The sequence below is a fragment of the Diospyros lotus genome, chromosome 7 (genome assembly GCF_014633365.1).
Source record: "Diospyros lotus cultivar Yz01 chromosome 7, ASM1463336v1, whole genome shotgun sequence".
In the NCBI taxonomy this organism is placed as follows: domain Eukaryota; kingdom Viridiplantae; phylum Streptophyta; class Magnoliopsida; order Ericales; family Ebenaceae; genus Diospyros; species Diospyros lotus.
In genome coordinates this window covers 35,866,849-35,887,585 of record NC_068344.1, presented here as the reverse complement: position 1 = coordinate 35,887,585, position 20,737 = coordinate 35,866,849, and the positions used below count along the sequence as shown (strand labels likewise).

The following is a 20,737-nucleotide window of genomic DNA, read 5'->3' as shown; positions in this document are numbered from 1 at the left end:
GACAAACCTCCCTCATAAATCCAACCGTCACCGGTTACCGTTTTAATGCACAAAACCATTTTGCATGAAATCACCATATGTTCAGATAGAACAAGCACAATAAATCAAGTTTTGGAGGAGAACCACTCATAAGAAAGCCAAATTTTGGTAGCGAACAACTCACCTTGAACGAAACTCAGAACACCTCGAATCTTGTGCCCAACCTCAATTTTCGTGCAACTTCTCAAGTCTTTTAACCAAACCACCTCCTTACAGGTCCTCACGCGCTGCCTAAGTGCTCTACGCGTGTGATGCCTCGCGTATGCTTTAAAAACCCTCTATCCACTAAACCCGAAGCACTCTCGTCTAGCACAAATGTATCACAACTTCGAATGAGAGAATCCTTAGCCTTGAGCCCCTATTTATATGTTTAGGAAACTTAGCCACCAAGAAATATATATTCTGCAATCATTTCAAATCTTTCAAAATCTTTTCCAATCATTCCAAATCTTCTAATATTTTCTATAATCATTCCAAATCTTTTGATATCTTTTGCAAATCATTCCAAAATCTTCTAAGATTCTCTACAATCATTGTAAATCTTCTATAATCATTCCAAATCTTCTAATATCTTTTGTAATCATTCCAAAATCTTCTAAGATTCTCTGCAATCATTGTAAATCTTCTATAATCATTCCAAATCTTCTAATATCTTTTGTAATCATTGTTATCTAAATCAAATCTTTTCTTATCCAATCAAATCTTATACAAATCTTATCCTTAAAGTCATCATGAGCCTTCATCTTATCTCTAACGTCATCATGAGACTTCATCCTTATCTCTAAAGTCATTTATGAAGCTTTTTCCTGAATCTCCCAAATGCCCCTAGTAAAAAGATTTCAAGAATTACACTTTGGCCCGAACTTTTGGATAATTGCACTTAGACCCTTTTCAACATGGTCCCCGGGCTAATTCTTAATTGCATTTTAGTCCCTGAAAAATGGACTAATTGCGCTAATGCCCCTAATTTTTTGGTAAATTACACTTTTACCCCCAACCTCAAAAATTACGATTTTGCCCCAGGCTCAAAAACTGAACTTCTCTTTAAATACCTTTATAACCCTTTGAAATATCCCAAAACACTCTCTTTAAAATTCCGAAAAAATATCGTTTCGATCTCTCTCCGTCAATTTCGAAAAAAACTGCACTTAGGCCCGAATCTTCGTTTTAGCTACAAACCCTTTTGTTTCTTCCAAAAACTACTAAAGGGTTACTCTATATGCCAAATATGAACTTCCTTGGGGTTCCATTGACGTCCCGGATGCCCCGTACGATAATTCGGTATTTCAGCCTAAATCACAATTGCCTTTTTTTAGCTGTACCGGGAACCGTTCCCGATCCAACTTCTTTTGATGCCTAAAATCATAACTCGTATTACTTGTCGATACTATACCATTTTCCTTGGCTATCTAGGGTCCAGCGTATTCCCTCTGACTAATTCGATCGTCCAAAGTTGCGTTAGTGTACCCTATAGTCTTATTTTCCACAAAGTCCATTTATGCCCTTCATCAAATATTATTTATGACCTCAAATCATTCTCGGGTATTACACGGCATGCCTTCACAATTTCTGGACGAGGTGAGGGAAGTCATCCAAGAATTCTTCAAGCTGCCAGGGGAAGAGAAGAGCAAGTACTCTCGGGCCGCCGGCGAGTCTGAAGGCTATGGACAGGACAAAGTCGTCTCGGAGAAGCAGGTTCTCGACTGGTGTGACCGGTTATCCCTCAGGATCTATCCGGAAGATCAGAGGAAACCAAAGCTCTGGCCGGAAAAACCAGAAGATTTTAGGTACTTCTATCTTCAATCGCATTTGATGTCTCTTTCGTATGAAGGTCAAGATTTTTGACAGCCACATAACAGTCTTAGAAGCGTGGGCCGGTTATACGGAGTAGTGTTAGTTTCTCTTTCGTCTGATGTGTGCGATCCAAGTCCCAGATCAGATGCATGTATAATCAGTCATCTAAAGTAGTGAAGTGATGGTTAATTTCAAATTTTTGTGCCTGGAACAGCTGTGTTGTGGGAGTCTTTGTAGTTTCTCCATGAAAGTACAAATTTAGCGAGTTTTACTGTTTTGCAGAGAGAAAATTGTGGAATTCGCAGCAAATATCAAGTCTGTAATGGTTATTATATTCAAAGCCATGGCAAGGTCACTGAAATTGGAGGTGGATAGCTTCTCAAAGCAGTTTGGGGAAAGAGCAATCATGCAAGGAAGGTTTATCCTCTACCCACCATGTCCAACACCGGACCAAGTATTTGGGCTTAAAGCTCATTCGGACAGATCAGGGATGACCATTCTGTTGCAAGACAGGCAAGTTCAAGGCCTGCAAGTTCTGAAAGATGATAAATGGCTCACTGTCCCCATAATTCCTTATGCCCTTTTCGTCAACCTTGGTGATCAAATGCAGGTACTCTCTTGCCCTCTGTTTGGTGAAGATTTTTGTGTTTTCAAGTGCTTCTCTGTTCTGCAGAATTATCAATCAGAATGTGAAATTGTTATGAGCCAATCCCTTGTGGGTAGTCTAGAGGAGAGGTGTTAGTTATATGAATTGATCTATGAACCCCATATAGTTAACTATAGCTTAGTTCTTTTGGGTGAGTATTCATCATGTTATAAGTGGTATTAGAGTTCCCCAGGATTGCTACCAAGTGTGAGCCATGAAATTGTGTTTAAAACTGATTTGGGTTGCATTGAGATATAGATTTATAGCCTAACATGGATATTGGTGGAATTTAAATGAAAGAGATTGCTACTACTCAATCCCACATTAGCAATCTATTCTAAAAATCTTAGGACATTATTTTCCATGAATCCATAATTTGCCTTCAACACACACTTAGATATTAAACAAGGTATTATAAGTAATATCAGAGCTAACCTAGTCTACTGAAAGGACACCATGAATTATGAGAAGGGGAGTTTGTCATGACCAAATTCTATATGGATAGTCTAGAGGGCATGCCTTGAGTATGTTATTTGATCCTATGAATCTAATAGTTACCAACAATAATATTTTTGGGTAAAAACTATGGTGGTATAATATGCTACTGACAAGAAAGGGGAAATGCATTTCAATAATCCATGTTTAGGGATCATTAAGATCTCTTTCAATTTGAACAAAACAAGATGTTGCATTTGGTGGTTAAGAATGTATTTTTACTATTAAAATTGTTTGTTGAATGTATGCAGATAATGAGTAATGGAATATTCAAGAGCCCAATGCACAGAGTGGTGACAAACCCTAAAAGGGGGAAGATAACAGTTGCTATTTTCAATGAGCCAGAGCCAGAAAATGAGATTGGACCTGTTGAAAGTTTGGTGGATGAGAAAAGACCAAGATTATACAAATCAGTCAAGAATTATGCTAATTTTAATTATGAATGCTTCCAAAAAGGCCTGGTAGCTCTTGATGCGCCAAAATTTAATCACTGAAATACTGTAAGTTATGGTTACTTGGGTGCATGTCAAAAATAAAAAATGCAATTATACAATGTTATCTATTCTCAACTATAAGAGCTACGCATATATATGTTAAAAAAAAAGATTAGTTGAGTTTTGAATTAGCCAAATAGACTATTGTAGAATGTTACTGATGATCATAAATGGCAGTCTTGTGGTATTCGCTTTGTACTTTCAATTGACAAAGACAGAGTTATGAAGAGAGGTCAATGGACGTTTTGACGAACTTAAAAATGATTCATTCTTCTGTTATCCTAATTTTCTTGAAGTTGTTGTGATGACTCTGTTGTTGGGTCTTCTATGGCCCGTTAATGCATCTTTTATGCTTACTTAAAGCTACATAAAGAAGTTTTAATTTGCACACATAGTTTAGATGTATTGAATCAACAAGTTTACTACAAGTTTATTTTTACTAGTTTTAATTTTACTACAAGTTTTTTTTTATGAGGTAAAATTAAAAAAATTTATTTTTAATTTTGTATATTGTTAATTTTTTTATTATATCAAATTAAATTTTTTATGATAAAATAATTTAACTAATTATAATTTTAATACTAACTATAAGGTTTATATAAATAATTAAGTGATAGTTTCTTAATCTTATTTAATTATAAACTAAAAAAATAATTCTTTAACAAGTTATACTTGTGAACAAGATTTTTAGATAGAAACAATATTATATCAATAATCATAAATTTTAAAATTTAGTAGTCAAAACTCAAAATAAAGAAAATAATGTTCAATGATTTGTTGAGTTAAAAGATAAATTTAAGACTTTTTACATATTTGCTTAACAAGACTGATACATATAGGTTATTCGAATGATTTCTCTCTCTCTCTCTCTCTTTATAATTTTTTTTTGATTTTTCACTGATAAATATGCTACTACGCATTCTCCAGCAGCCTCGCATATTCAAACCTACGCAAAAGTAATTTTCAATTTCTCGTCTTCATCTCCTTCATAGAAAGTCTTTGCAGATTCTTCTCATTTTCGTCATGTTTATCTCTTCTCAGTGTTGGCCTCTCCTTTTCTCAGTATCGTCGATAAGTTTTGTCTTCTCTTATCTTGTCTCTCTAATTTATCTTCTTCTTGGTGTATTCAATTGTGCGTCTCTGTGTAGAAGTTGTATTTTTTGATTTGTCTTCTCTCCTCTTCAATTGGGGGTTTTTTATGTGAGAATTGTATTTTACTGTTAGATGATTTTTTTATGTACAAAAGTAAAGATCTTAGAGACAAACAATGGAAAGAAAATAAGACCCAATCTAACCTTTTGACTCTAACCTTTAGCAACAAGACGATAAACCCATTTATTTCAAACAAGGTTGCATTTAGTAGGCAGAGGGACAAGGGACCATGTTTGATTGATATGCAAGGCATGCTGCCATTCCTCATAAGGACATGCTTGTTGATATGTTGTTGGTTTGGTTTCAAGATAATTAAGAGAACAAGTAGGTAAAGGATATTTTGATGCAGTGTTGATTTCGTGGCGTTTTAAGAGTAGAGGAGCTTAGAATCATAGGATGTGCACGTTGTGAAGAGTTTTTACTATATTTAGGTGGTTGGAAAGTGGTTAAATCCACAACTAAATTAAGACTTGGTTGATTAGAGAAAAAATCGATAAATTAAGATGGCTATGATAATTTTACAATTCTTAATTACCTTATGATTAGTGACAAATTCAAGCTGTAAAAATATCTTAAGATGGATTAAAATTTTATATATCCTACCCTTGTGTTGACTTCATCCACTTATTAGGGCATAACAGTAGTCTTGACCAGAATATAGTATTGGTATTTGAAGTAATTTGAAAGTTGCTCTCAACCAAGGATTATATAATTTTTTATCAATTTTTATTTTTAACTTTAATATTTTGGTTTATGAAATTGAAGGCTGTACAAGTAATGGGTGCAAAATGAATATCAACCCATCAAGCATTTGATATTCTAATAAAAACTCTAATTACTTCATCATTTTTATCATATTTTCTTCATAAAATTAAATTTTGACTAAATAATATTTATTATAAAAAGAAGTATTTTTTTAATTGTATGTGTAGATTAAATTCGAATATGAATGGAAATCGAGCAGGACAAGAGCAAGCACTAAACGTGTAATAGTATGGCAACAATAAACCAAGACTTCTTTAATTTTGATAATTTATGAGAGCCTATATCATACTAACAACAAGTGCATTGATAACATTATTATAACAACAAACTACTTAACAAAGAAGTCCAGTAGGATATACATACAACAACAATATTACTTGACCAGGGTGATTATCAATATCTACTAAGGAAACCAACTTTGATTCTCTACATATGATCCACAACAAAGTAGTAGCTAGAGATGATGAAAACCTCAATAACATGGAACCATGCCCGTCTCCAATGTGGATTTATATACAAAATTACCGCAATAGCTAGTAAAATAGCTATGTAAGACCCTACAAAGCTTGTATAAAAAGTGTTCATATCGATAAAGTTTGATACCACATGACTTGCATTATTATTGGCTGATGGAACTAATGGAGGTGAATCAATGCAATTATTTGGTAATGGTTCTCCACAAAGAAATGGATTCTCAATATAGCTACTTGAGTCGAAAGTTCCAAATTGGTTTGTTGCTTGAGGTATCCTTCCACTAAAGTTGTTGTAAGACACATTGAACGTCACCAGTGAGTATAGATCAGTAAGCTGAGAGGGGATATTCCCATTTAAGTTATTGTGAGAAAGATCCAAACTCTCTATATTCTGTAACTTGGAAAATGTTGTGGGGATTCCTCCAATCAGGTTGTTGTAGGAAAGGTTCAGTGCTTTGATTTTGCTAAGGTTGCCAATTTCAAGTGGTATGTGGCCAACTAATTTGTTGTTGGATAGATCAATTGCTGAAAAAAGTAACAAAGGCTCTCCTGTGAAGAGCAAGGCCATTCCTTTGGTTGTGAACTCCACTTGTAATGAGAAAAATGTTTGATTTGCGGGAAAGATGTCGTCTGTGATACCAAGCATTGAGTAACCACGATGACTATAAATCTTTAGGTTAGACTTCAAGGGTGCTTCCACAATTAGAATAATTGAAAGAGTCAACACTTCTAATTCCTTTTCTATATCAAATGGGATATTATTGAAGCAACTAGGAATGTTGCCCGAAAACTTATTGGAAGAAAGATCAATCAAGGTTAATCTAGACAAGTGGCAAATTTGATATGGGATATTATTTTCAAAGTGGTTATTTTTCAAGATAAGAATTCTTAACCATGAAAGACTGTCGATCCAATTTGGAATGCTGCCATTAAAATGGTTATTTGAAAGTTCTATTAATTTTAAGTTGTTTATTAATCGATGAAACACCTCAGGAAATGGTCCATTTAGCATATTATTGGATAGATGAATTTGCTCTAGGTTTTTCACATTGAAGCAAGATGGTATTGTCCCAGTGAAATTGTTATCAGAAAGATCCAATAGTTGTAGTCCATCAAATTGACAAAACTCAACAGGAAACATACCTCCAAGATGATTATGGCTAAGATTCAACATTTGCAAGCCACTACTGTTGGATAAGTAGTGTGGGATTTCTGTGAACTTATTATCATCCAAAAGCAACAGCCGTAAGTTTGGCAAGTTATTTTGAGGGGGTAGTATAGGGCCTGTCAAGTTGTTGCTTGATAGTTTTAGCACTTCCAAGGAGCTACAACCTATTGCTAAATGTACAGGAATTTTATTGGATAATTGGTTATTTGACAAGTCTAGAATAGATAGAGAGGTTATGTCACCTAATGAAGATGGAATCATGCCTTCAAAGTTATTTCTAGACATGTTTAGCAATTTTAACTTGGGGAAAGAACTACCAATCTTGTATGGGATGGCACCACAAAAATTATTGTTGGAGATATCTAATGTTACAAGTTCTGTCATTGGAGATGAGGGCAATTGGAAAGGTTTAGAAATTAAATTCTTTGTTAGGGTAAGTGTTAGTAGTCTAGTATTATTCTCCAACAACCACCTTGGGAATGTTCCTCCAAAATCAAATCCAGAGAGCTTAACCATTTTGAGTTGATTTTGATAGTAGAAAAATTTGGGCAGAGACATCGAAGTGTTTCTCCCATGTTCAGAACTAGAAAGATGGATTCGAACCAATTGGAAACTTGGGGCTGAGCCAAGAATGTCCTCTTCTTTCAAAAGAATGTTGTTGACACTTTCCAGGACCATAAGTTTGGAGAGGTTGTAATATGACTTGAATGAGATTGGGACTAGAAATTTGTTATTTGAAAGCATAAGATATTCTAAGGATATGATATTGGCAAGAGGAGACAATGCAATGTTCCCAGTTAACTGGTTGCGAGAGATATCTAGAAATCTAAGAGATGTTAAGTTTCCCAAGCACCAAGGCAAGTGACCCCTTAATCCATTAGAGTTCAAGTCAATCTCTTGAAGAGTCTTCAATTCACACAAACCTTGGGAAAAGGAAAAGTGAGTTAGACAGTTATAAAGAACAACATATAAACATCTCTCAAAATCTTTGAACGAAAATATAAAATTATATATTTATGTCAGATTATTGATTTGTTAAGTAAAATAAAAATTATCTTTTATTTTCTTTACCTTGATGAGAGGGGAGGGTCCCAATGAGTCCTGACGAAGTCAATGACAAAACTTGAAGTGAAGTCATGACACCAATGTTTGAAAGAAAATCATTAGGTAGGGTAGCACTGTCCAAGTACAATTCTTCCAAGTGGCTCACGTTTTCTAAGTCTATACAATGAGAAAAACATTGAACAAATGCGCGATAAGAAAGATTTATGTTTTAGCTAAAGATCTAAAACAAGAGAAAAACACTATTCAATCTTAAACATTTATTTTTACTTGTAATTGTGCCAAATAATTGTTAAAGGATAGTTTAACTCAAGAGATGAATTGGAAAGTATTTTTTTATTACAAGCTCATTAAATAATGAAATTGGGAATAGTATACATTAGGTTTGGAGCATAGCACATTGAAGAATGTAGTTGCATTTTCATTATTTTAGCCACATGATATACAATGATAATGATTTTATTGCTAAATTCTAATAGAAAGTGTTACATACCTTGAATAGAAATACTTTCGTTCATGTAGTTCCAAGACAAATCCAATATTTTCAACGAGGAAAATTCTTTAAAAGAAGACCATAGGATGTTGGTTATGAAATTATAAGATAAATCAAGAACTTCTAGATTCTTCAATTTTGATTGTTGGTTCCAACCTGTTCAATTAATGATCAATTTAGAAATTAAAGTACAGAAATAACCTTAAAATCTTCAATTAAGAGAAAAGATGAAAATATAGTTTTGAACAATACCAATTTCAAATAAACATATATATGTTCCCAAGGTGCACGTCCGTACATGGATTCTTTTATATTTCTGAATGATGGCATTGAAAGTGGTAGATTAAAAAAATTTGTACAATGGAGGTATAATTTATAAATTTAAAATTATTATGCACAAAAATTATAATTTGTAAAGCCTCATTTCACAAAAAGTATACATATTTTTTCAAGATATATTAATTAAATACAACAAAATATCTCTCTTTGTATATGGTGAAACTTTTAATGATACCTAAAAAAAAGGTCTATATGCCCAGGAGAGGTTATATAGTGAAACTTTTATTCTTATATTGAAAATATAAAAGGTCAATATTTTATATTTATAACTCAGAAAACTTATCCTACTATATATGTCTTACAAACATTTACATTTATTTAAAAATTAAATTATATTTTATCTCAAAACTCAATCTACCGATGAAACTTCAAAATCTCAACAATTAAGCATTAAAGAAAAATAATAAACATATTAATCATGAAACTTTTATTCTTAACTCAACCCACTTGTGAGTTATAATTAATGTCGAAAAGTCTCGTGCAAGAGAAAAAACAAAAAAACATTAAAATACAAATATACAAAGAAGCATTAGAATAAAGAAATATTAGAGCTCATAACTCTCTTTCTCATTAAAGGAATATTTAATTTTGTAAAAAATTACTTTAATTTACTTGTCAAATCAACTGAGCTTCCCAAGCTATTATCTCTAAGATTTAGAGACTTTAAAGATGAAATTCCACCAATAAATTCTAGAATTTTGCAGTTATTGATGCTGTTATGACTCAAATCAAGAACTTCAAGATTGATCAACATAGAAAGTTTTTCGAAACTTGTAAAAGAGATAGAATTAGTCAATAGTTTTGAATACAAAAGATTATTGAATACAAATGTTAACTATAACTCCCCTCAAAAAAGCAAAAAGTATAAAAATCATTAGTTTCTAGTAACAACAACCTCCTACAAGCAGAAAATCAAAGACAAAATATAAGCAGTCAACTAAACAAATTAAATCAACATCAAAGAACCTGTTGCCTTGTGTTACACAATTTTAAATTTTCAATATCTTGTTTTATGTAAATCTTCTTGGATAGTGAATTCAGTCTGCTATAAATAAACTAACTTGTCAACATTTTATATCCATAACTCAGAATGTTTATCCTATTATATATGTATTACAAACATTTACATTTATTTTAAAATTAAATTATATTTTATCTCAAAACTTAATCCTATAGACCAATGTATGTTCTCTATATGCTTGGACTTTTTAAAAACACAAGAAAAAAAAATGTACAGGAATTGCTTGGTTATAATTTAAAAAAATTGGTTTGGCAAACACTTAATTGCATATATAAGTGAATTTACTAGTCCAATCAAAGGATCATTTTCTCCAAGGCATAAAATCTTCAAAGTTGAAATTCCAACAATAAATTTTAGAATAATGGAGTTATTGAAGGCATTCCAACTCAAATCAAGAATTTTAAGATTGAATAGCATGGAATATATTTTCCAACCTAAAAAAAAAATTAAGTGATTATTCTTATCAAAATCTCAATAATTAAGCATAAAAGAAAGATGATAAATATATTAATCATGAAACTTCTATTCTTAAGTCAACCCACTCTTGAGTTATAATTAACATCGAAAAGTCTTGTGCAAGAGAAGAAACAGAGAACAATTAAAATACCAATATAAAAAGAAGCATTGAAACAAAGAAGCATTATAGCTCATAACTCTTTTTATCATTGAAAGAATATTTAATATTACAAAAAATTACTTTAACTTGGATATGATCATATAATTTAACTTACTTGTCAAATCAACCGAGCTTCCCAAGCTATTGTATTGAAGATTTAGAGACTTTAAAGATGACATTCCACCAATAAATTCTAGAATTTTGGAGTTATTGATGCCGTTAGAACTCAAATCAAGAACTTTAAGATTAGTTAACATAGAAAATTTTTTGAAACCTGTAAAAGAGATAGAATTAGTTAATAGTTTTGTCCAAACTTCAAGGAGTAAGAAATGAAAACGAAAAATGAAAAATACAAAAGATTATTGAATATAAATATTAACTACAACTCCCCTCAAAAGAGCAAAAGAGTATCGAAGTTATTAATTTCCAATAACAACAACCTTATATGAGTAGAAAATCAAATTAATTGAAAAGTATTTTTTTTACATGCTCATTAATAATGAAATTGGGAATAATATACATTAGGTCCAAGAGCATAACACATTGGAGAATGTAATTGCATTATCATTATTTTAGTCACATGATATATAATGATAACGATTTTATTGTTAAATTCTGATAGAAAGTATTACGTACCTCGAGTAGAAATACTTTCACTCATATAATTCTAAGACAAATTCAATATTTTCAACAAAGAAAATCTTTTTAAAGAAGACTATGTGATGTTGGTTATCATAATATGAGATAAATCAAGAACTTTTAAATTCGTCAATTTTGATTACTAGTTCAAACTTGTACAGTTAATTATCAATTTTGAAATTAAAGTATAAAAAATAATTAACCTTTAAATCTTCAACTAAGAGGAAAGATGAAAATATAGTTTTGATCGATGCCAATTTCAAATAAACATATATATATATCTTCCCTAGGTGCACATACGTGCATAGATTCTTTTATATTTTTGAATGATGGCATTGAAAGTGATGGATTTAGAAATTTTGTACCGGCACAATTAATAAATTTAAAATTATTATACACAAAAATTATAATTTGTAAAGCCTCGTTTCACAAATATATATATATATATTTTCATGATATATTAATTAAATACGACAAAATATCTCTCTTGACACAATACACACACATATATATGCAACGATACCTAGAAAAAGTTATATATGCCCAATGGAATGGTTATATAGTAAAAAAATAGCTATTTTATATACATTTTACTCATCATTTTATATTCATAACTCATAATATTTATCCCATTATATATGTATTACAAAAGATTTATATTTATTTCAAAAACTAAATTATATTCTATCTCAAAACTCAATGCTACGGATGAACGTATGTTCTCTATACTCTTGTATATTTTTGCACGAGATGAACTTTTTAAAAACACTAGAAAAAGACAAAAAAATGTATAGGAATTGTTTGGTTATAATTTAAAAAAAATTGGCCATGCATGCTAAGTGAATTTACTAGTCCAGTCAAAGTATCCTTGTATGTCATTTTCTTGAAAGCATAGAATTTTCAAAGATGAAATTCTAGTTGATGGTATTGTAACTCAAATCAAGAACTTTAAGATATACTAATTGGATTATCTTTTCCTAATTTATAATTGTCAGGCCCACCATTTGGCAATGGAGTCCAACTCGTAGTTGTCTCCAATTAATGTACTTGTTTAAGAACAATTCAACAACCAAAATAATTTGTGGAAGGGTATGACTAGGATATTAAAATATTAGGATGGTGATTATTGAATTGTTTGTCTTATAAATTTCAAGATATTAACATATAATAACTTGTAGTTTTCCACAACAAAATCTTTATATTATTTATTTTTTAATTTTTTATTAGTCTGATTTTTGTTTACTTTTGTTTGTATTGTAGGGATTTAAAATTTTTCCTAACAATCAATAGGCCAAGAATTGTAGTATAATATCAGTACGAGGACAGTGGAGTACTTATAAAGAGTAATGGCATGTTTAATATTTTTAGTAAAAATGATGTTTTTATGTTATTATTAAAGTTAATGGGTTCCCTAAATTCTATCACTGCAATTAGTTTTTGGTTAATTTAATAATTAAATCAGAGCTCACAACTCTCCTTCTCGTTGAAGGGATATCTAATATTGCAAAAAATTGCTTTAACTAGGATGTGATCATAAAAGGAAACTTACTTGTGAAATTAACCGAGTTTAAGCAATTTCCAAGATTTAGAGACTTTAAAGATGAAATTCCACCAATAAATTCTAAAATTTCAAAATTGTTAATTCGATTTAAACTCAAATCGAGAACTTCAAGATTGGTCAATGTAGAAAATTTTTTGAAACCTGTAAAAGAGATAGAATTAATAAATAATCTTGTCAGACATCAAAGAATAAGAAATAAGAATAATAATAAAAAATATAAAAGATAATTAAATACAAATGTCAATTACAACTCCCCTCGAGATAGCAAAAGAGTAGGGGTGGTTATTAGTTTTCAGTAACAACAACCTCATACAGGTTGGAAATCAAAAAAATATATACACACACATGATTGAAAGCACTCAGCTAAACAAATTAAAGCAATTACATCAAAGAAGTTGTTGTCTTGCTTTACACAATTTTAAATTTTCAATATCCTATTTTATGTAAATTCTCTTGGGCAGTGCTTGTGTGTACAGTAGCGTCCATCGCTAGCTTATTTTTTTTGTAAATTCAATCTGTTATAAGCTAATATGTCAACTGAATGGATTGAACCAAAGCTCTAAAACATCCATTTAACAATCCACTTTAGCTTTCTATTAAAAAACACCAATATAATCAATTTTTTTTTATTTCTCATGGGTAAAAGGAGTTAACAAGGGGACTTTTGATTCCATCAGTCTAAACTTTAAGTAGAGTCTATATAAAAATATATATATAGTCTTTACACAATTCTTTTATATTTCTGAAGGATGGCATTGAAAGTGGTAGATTAAAAAATTTTGTACAATGGAGGTATAATTTATAAATTTAAAATTATTATGCACAAAAATTATAATTTGCAAAGCCTCATTTCACAAAATATATATATATTTTCATGATATATTAATTAAATACAACAAAATATCTCTCTTTGTACAGTACACATGTGCACAGTGATACCTTAAAAAAAGGTCTATATGCCCAGGAGAGGTTATATAGTGAAAAAATAGTTGTTATATATACATTTTACTCAATATTTTATATTTATAACTCATAATATTTATCCTACTATATATGTATTACAAACATTTACATTTATTTTAAAATTAAATTATATTTTATCTCAAAACTCAATGCTACGAATGAAACTTCAAAATCTCAATAATTAAGTATTAAAGAAAAATAATAAACATATTAATCATAAAAAATTTATTCTTAACTCAACCCACTTGTGAGTTATAATTAATGTCGAAAAGTCTCGTGCAAAAGAAAAAACAAAGAAACATTAAAATACAAATATACAAAGAAGCATTAGAACAAAGAAACATTAGAGCTCATAACTCTCTTTCTCATTGAAGGAATATTTAATATTGTAAAAAATTACTTTAACTTGTCAAATCAACTGAGCTTCCTAAGCTATTATCTTTAAGATTTAAAGACTTTAAAGATAAAATTCCATCAATAAATTTTAGAATTTTGGAGTTATAGATATTATCACTCAAATCAAGAATTTCAAGATTGGTCAACATAGAAAATTTTTTGAAACATGTAAAAGAGAAGAATTAATAAATAGTTTTTTCTAAACTTCATGGAGTAAGAAATGAAAATGAATAATAAAAAATACAAAAAATTATTGAATACAAATATTAACTACAACTCCCCTCAAAAGAGCAAAAGAGTATCGAAATTATTAGTTTCCAGTAACAACAACCTCATACAAGTAGAAAATCACAGACAAAATATAAGTAGCCAATTAAACAAATTAAAGCAACATCAAAGAAGCTGATGCCTTGCATTACATAATTTTAAATTTTTGATATCCTATTTTATGTAAATTCTCTTGGGCAGTGAATTCAGTCTGTTATAAATAAACTAACTTGTCAACATTTTATATCCATAACTCAGAATATTTATCTTATTATATATGTATTACAAATATTTATATTTATTTTAAAATTAAATTATATTTTATCTCAAAACTTAATGCTACATACCAATGTATATTCTCTATATGCTTGGACTTTTTAAAAACACAAGAACAAAATAAAAAATGTACAGGAATTGCTTGGTTATAATTTTAAAAAATTGGTTTGGAAAACATTGAATTGCATTAAGTGAATTTATTAGTCCAGTCAAAGAATCTCGTACATCATTTTCTCCAAGGCATAAAATCTTCAAAGATGAAATTCTAGCAATAAATTTTAGAATAATAGAGTTATTGAAGGCATTCTAACACAAATCAAGAACTATAAGATTGAATAACATGGAATATCTTTTCCAACCTGAAAAAAAATTAAGTGATTATTCTTATCAAAATCTCAAAAATTAATCATAAAAGAAAGATAATAAACATATTAATTAAAAAACTTCTATTCTTAACTCAACCCACTTGTGAGTTATAATTAACATAGAAAAGTCTCGTGCAAGAGAAGAAATAAAGAAGCATTAAAATACCAATATACAAAGAAGCATTAGAGCTCATGACTCTCCTTCTCATTGAAAGAATATTTAATATTATAAAAAATTACTTTAACTAGGATATGATCATATAATTTAACTTACTTGTCAAATCAACCAAGCTTCCCAAGTAATTCATTCCAAGATTTAGAGACTTTAAAGATGAAATTCCGCCAATAAATTCTAGCATTTTGGAGTTACTCATGTTGTTATCATTCAAATCAAGAATTTCAAGATTGGTCAACATAGAAAATTTTTTGAAACCTGAAAAAGAGATAGAATTAGTAAATAATTTTGTCCAAACTTCAAGAGTAAGAAATGAAAACGAATAATGAAAAATACAAAAGCTTATTGTAAACAAATGTTAACTACAACTCCCCTCAAAAGAGCAAAAGAGTATCGAAATTATTAATTTCTAGCAACAGCAACCTCATGCAAGCAGGAAATCAAAGACAAAATATAAGCAGCGAACTAAATAAATTAAAGCAACATCAAAGAAGCTGGTGCCTTGCGTTACACAATTTTAAATTTTTGACATCTTATTTTATGTAAATCCTCTTGGGTAGTGAATTCAGTCTATTATGAATAAATTAACTTGTCAGCATTTTATATCCATAACACAGAATATTTATCCTATTATATATGTATTACAAATATTTACATTTATTTTAAAATTAAATTATATTTTATCTCAAAACTTAATGTTATAGGCCAATGTATGTTCTGTATATGCTTGGACTTTTTTAAAACACAAGAAAAAAATAAAAAATATATAGGAATTGCTCGGTTATAATTTTAAAAAAATTGGTTTGACAAACACTTAATTGATATATAAGTGAATTTACCAGTCCAATCAAAGGATCTTGTACATCATTTTCTCCGAGGCATAAAATCTTCAAAGATGAAATTCTAGAATTTTAGAATAATAGAGTTATTGACGGCATTTCAACTCAAATTAAGAACTTTAAAATTGAATAGTATGGAATATCTTTTCCAACCTGGAAAAACAATTAAGTATTTATTCTTATCAAAATCTCAATAATTAAGTATAAAAGAAAGATAATAAACATATTGATCACGAAGCTTCTATTTTTAACTCAACTCACTTATGAGTCATAATTGACGTCGAAAAGTCTTGTGCAAGAGAAGAAATAAAGAACAATTAAAATACCAATATACAAAGAAGCATTAGAGCTCATAACTCTCTTTCTCATTGAAAGAATATTTAATATTGCAAAAAATTACTTTAACAAGGATATGATCATATAATTTAACTTACTTGTCAAATTAACTGAGCTTCCCAAGCTATTACCTCCAAGATTTAGAGACTTTAAAGATGAAATTCCACCAATAAATTCTAGAATTTCGAAATTATTAATCCAAGTGAAACTCAAATCAAGAACTTCAAGATTGGTTAGCGTAGAAAATTTTTCAAAACCTGTAAAGGAGATAGAATTAGTAAATAATCTTGTCCAGACATCAAAGAATAGGAAATAAAAATAATAATAAAAAATATAAAAGATAATTAAAAACAAATGTCAATTACAACTCCCTCAAGAGAGTAAAATAGTAGGGTAGTTATTAGTTTTCAGTAACAACAGCCTCATACAAGTGGAAAATCAAAAACAAAATACACACACATGATTGAAAGCACTCAGCTAAACAAATTAAAGCAATTACATCAAAGAAGTTGCTGCCCTGCTTTACACAATTTTAAATTTTCAATATCCTATTTTATGTAAATTCTCTTGGGCAGTGCTTGTGTGTACAGTAGCGTCCATCACTAGCTTATTTTTTTGTAAATTCAATCTGTTATAAGCTAATATGTCAACTTAATGGATTGAACCAAAGCTCTAAAACATCCATTTAATAATCCACTTTAGCTTTCTATTAAAAAACACCAATATAATCAAATTTGTTTATTTCTCATATTATTTATTTTTTACAGCATATGGGTAAAAGGAGTTAACAAAGGGACTTTTGATTCCATCAGTCTAAACTTTAAGTAGAGTCTATATAAGATTTTTAGTTCACCTAAGAAGTATTAATATTCAACAACTTATGAAGAAAGGCTTAAAAATTTGTGACTTTTGATCATTCAACTAAAATTTTGACATATTTTCTCCCTCAATCATTTTTTTTTTTTTTTCATCACCTTAAGTTCTTGGCATTAGTTTCCATTAAAGAGTGAATTTCATGCTTGTTACAAAGCATGCGATGGGGAAGGAGAATAGATAGAGAAGCAAATTTTAGGGGCTTAATACATAAGGGGGTTTTTGGATTATTAAGATATGTGGTCTTTAACCCCCCACCTAAAATTTTAACATATATATATATATATATATATTAGCTCATTCATTTTTTTTTTTTCACCTTAAGTCGTTAACTGAAAATTAATGATTCAATTAATGGTAACAAGTAAAACTAAACATGTCTAATAAGGTTAATAAATTTTTTCATTTATTATTTCTAAATTTTTTGCTTTCATATTTTTGTTATTTTTATTATTTACAATTTTAGACTAATTAACAGAAAATAGAAGTTCTTTCAATTTATATCAATATATCCAATAGGCTTGGCATGTGATTGTAAAGTGAGCTTACAATTTTAGAGATGAATTTTAATTATGAGAACGGATATATGAAGGGAACATTTCATGTAATTTTGGCAGCAATTCTTTTCAAACAGTGTTCATAAATTTGAGTACAATATGAGAGAAAGCTAACTAAGCAACTGGCGAACTTGAATCATTATATATGACTTTATAGGCCTTTTTTAAAATTTTTACATTTTCGTCTCGCTCTTTTGAACATAGAGGCCCATAATGGATGGCTAGTAGTACTCTTCTAGAAAAAATGATAACTTTTTTTTGTTGTTTATGTAAGGTGCACCTAAAACAAAGAAGCATTAAAATACCAATATACAAAAAAGCATTAGAACAAATAAGTATTAGAGCTCATAACTCTCTTTCTCATTGAAGCAATATTTAATATTGCCAAAAAATTACTTTAATTAAGATATGATTATATAATTTAACTTACTTGTCAAATCAACCGAGCTTCCCAATCTATTTTCTCCAAGATTTAGAGACTTTAAAGATGGAATTCCACCAATAAATTTTAGAATTTTGGAGTTATTAATCCAATTATCACTCAAATCAAGAACTTCAAAATTGGTCAACGTAGAAAGTTTTTCAAAACCTGTAAAAAAAGATAGAATTAGCAAATAATCTTATGTAAACTTCAAAAAATAAGAACTGAAAAAATATGAAAAATAAAAAAGATTATTGAATACAAATGTTAATTATAACTACTCTCAAAAAAGTAAAAGAATACCGAAGTTATTAGTTTTTAACAAGAGCAGTCTCATACAAACAGAAAATCAAAGACAAAATATAAGCCATCAGTTGAACAAATTAAAGCAACATCAAAGAAGTTGTTGCCTTGCGTTACACAATTTTGAATTTTTGATATTTTATTTTATGTAGATCCTCTTGGGCAGTAAGCATGCATCACTAGCTCCCTTTTTTAGTTAATTCGGTCTTTTATAAACTAATTTGTCAACTTAATCACATTTATACCTAATAAGATTGGATTCAACCAAAGTTCTATATAAAACATCCATTTAATAATCACATATTAAATGGATATTCTTCAGTTAACTGAAGAACATCCATTTAATATCAAATTAAATACTTATGAATTTTTTGACATCTTAAAGTTCTTCAGTTAACTGAAAGTTAATGGCTTAATTAATGGTGGCAAGTAAAACTAAATTTTTCTAATACTTCAGATCAATTTATACATATCAAATTAGATCTTTACACACCATCTCTTACAACAACTATACAAATAAAAATAAAAAACCTCAAATATTCTCAAATCCCTAACAAATTATAGAATAATACTATTATTGGAATTGCTCGAACTCAAATCAGGAAATTTAAGATTTATGAATTTAGAAAGTCTTTCAAAACCTACAAAAGAAGTAAAATTAATAAATGCTTTCTTCTAAAATTCAAGATAGAAAAATTAAAAAGAAAAAATTATGAGATACGTATACGAGAGACTTGTGAATCCACAAACCTTCATTCTCAACCCAATCGACTAATGCATTGCCACTTAATTCAAGAGTCTTGATCTCTTTAAAGGGAAGAAGCAAAGAAGTATTGAAATACCAATCTTTTCTAGATTCCCAATCTCTTGTTTGATTAAGAGAGAGTTGAATGACTCGGCTTGAAGTGTTGCTGCATTCAACTCTTTCCCATTGACAGCAATTGGATGATTTATTATCCACCCAAGAAGGCAAAGAGTTGCCATTGGGGTAGTTGATGGAAGCTTTGAGATGCAGCAGAGCGATCCTTTCTTGCTCCCAACACCCACGACAATACATTTCATTCATCAACACTGACATTACCATCGTCATCATCCACAACCAAATAGAATGAGGTGTAGTACTTATCATATTTTTCACCAAGATATATTTCTCCTTACTTGCTTTTGTTCTCTTTATTTTCTTGTTTTAAGAATCACGTTACCTCTATTTATATATCTCTACTCTAAAGCATTATGAAGTGGTCTTTTCCCTTGATCTAATTAAAGAGAGACAAGTGAAGGCAAATTGACTTGGACTTGTAAGAGACGACTTGGAAATGGTGGTGAAGACTTGGAAATATAGCAGTCTTTACAACTTAATTCATACGTTAGAGTACATGCAAGTAGATAAACTCATCATAGATCCTAATACAAACTAGACAAGTGGAGACAAATTGACTTGGACTTGTAAGAGACGACTTGGAAATGGTGGTGAAGACTTGGAAATATAGCAGTCTTTACAACTTAATTCATACGTTGAAGTACATGCAAGTAGATAAACTCATCATAGATCCTAATACAAACTAGACAAGTGGAGACAAATTGACTTGGTCTTGTAGGAAAAGACTTGGAAATGGTGGTGTGAAGACTTGGAAACAATGGAAGACTTGGAAATATAGAAATTTTTACAACTTAATTCATACGTTGAAGTACATGCAAGCAGATAAGCTCATCATGGGTCCCAAAACAAACTAATTTAATTGTTGATTAATATGCAATAGCTAATCCGATAATGTCTAGTAGACTTATGATAGCAATCTATCATTTGGGAGAGATAAGATACAAATCAAAGTATGAGTATCCAAATTCATATGTCCAAAATAACACCATTCATTTATCAAAACTAACACAAAATATTATGGTATTTTTCATTGTTGTGACCAAATGATTGCTATTGCTATTCACATATAGTTCTACACTTGTTTAATTTAGTCCAAATTAAAGAGGTGCATTTAAATGGGTGTTTGTGTTTGAATTAATCATTTGATTATATCTAAATACTAGTCATTATACCTAAACTTTTTTTCTCTTTCTTCCTCTCTTAATTTGCTGTTATTCGGTGATCATATTGTCAATTGAGAAATGAAGCTTTGAATTAAATGGCTGAGAAGATGCATCAAGAAAAGACGAATGGAGGATGGAGAAGGGGCAGTCTTGTTGGGAGCAGAGA

At 29.8% G+C, this 20,737-nt stretch overlaps 2 protein-coding genes across 7 annotated transcripts; one reads left to right on the top strand and one right to left on the bottom strand.

Annotated features, from left to right (window-relative positions):
* The first annotated feature begins 1,593 nt into the window (after positions 1-1,593).
* On the top strand, positions 1,594-3,595 carry LOC127805911 (protein SRG1-like). Its single transcript, XM_052342755.1, has 3 exons — positions 1,594-1,826; positions 2,116-2,443; positions 3,226-3,595. The coding sequence occupies exons 1-3, from the start codon at positions 1,594-1,596 to the stop codon at positions 3,466-3,468; spliced, it is 804 nt and encodes a 267-aa protein (XP_052198715.1). The 3' UTR covers positions 3,469-3,595.
* Positions 3,596-5,643: 2,048 nt separating this feature from the next.
* Positions 5,644-19,719, bottom strand: LOC127805900 (receptor like protein 21-like). 6 transcript variants are annotated; one of them, XM_052342735.1, is made up of 9 exons: positions 19,279-19,719; positions 18,235-18,393; positions 16,473-16,631; positions 15,299-15,457; positions 12,746-12,898; positions 10,673-10,831; positions 8,582-8,737; positions 8,098-8,247; positions 5,644-7,949 (listed from the first exon to the last, which is right to left on the bottom strand). In XM_052342735.1, the coding sequence occupies exons 1-9, from the start codon at positions 19,655-19,657 to the stop codon at positions 5,812-5,814; spliced, it is 3,612 nt and encodes a 1,203-aa protein (XP_052198695.1). In that variant the 5' UTR covers positions 19,658-19,719; the 3' UTR covers positions 5,644-5,811. The 6 variants fall into 6 exon arrangements, with proteins under 6 accessions (XP_052198695.1, XP_052198696.1, XP_052198697.1 ...); XM_052342736.1 differs by lacking the exon at positions 8,098-8,247; XM_052342737.1 differs by lacking the exon at positions 12,746-12,898 and having other exon boundaries at positions 19,279-19,718.
* Positions 19,720-20,737: the final 1,018 nt, after the last annotated feature.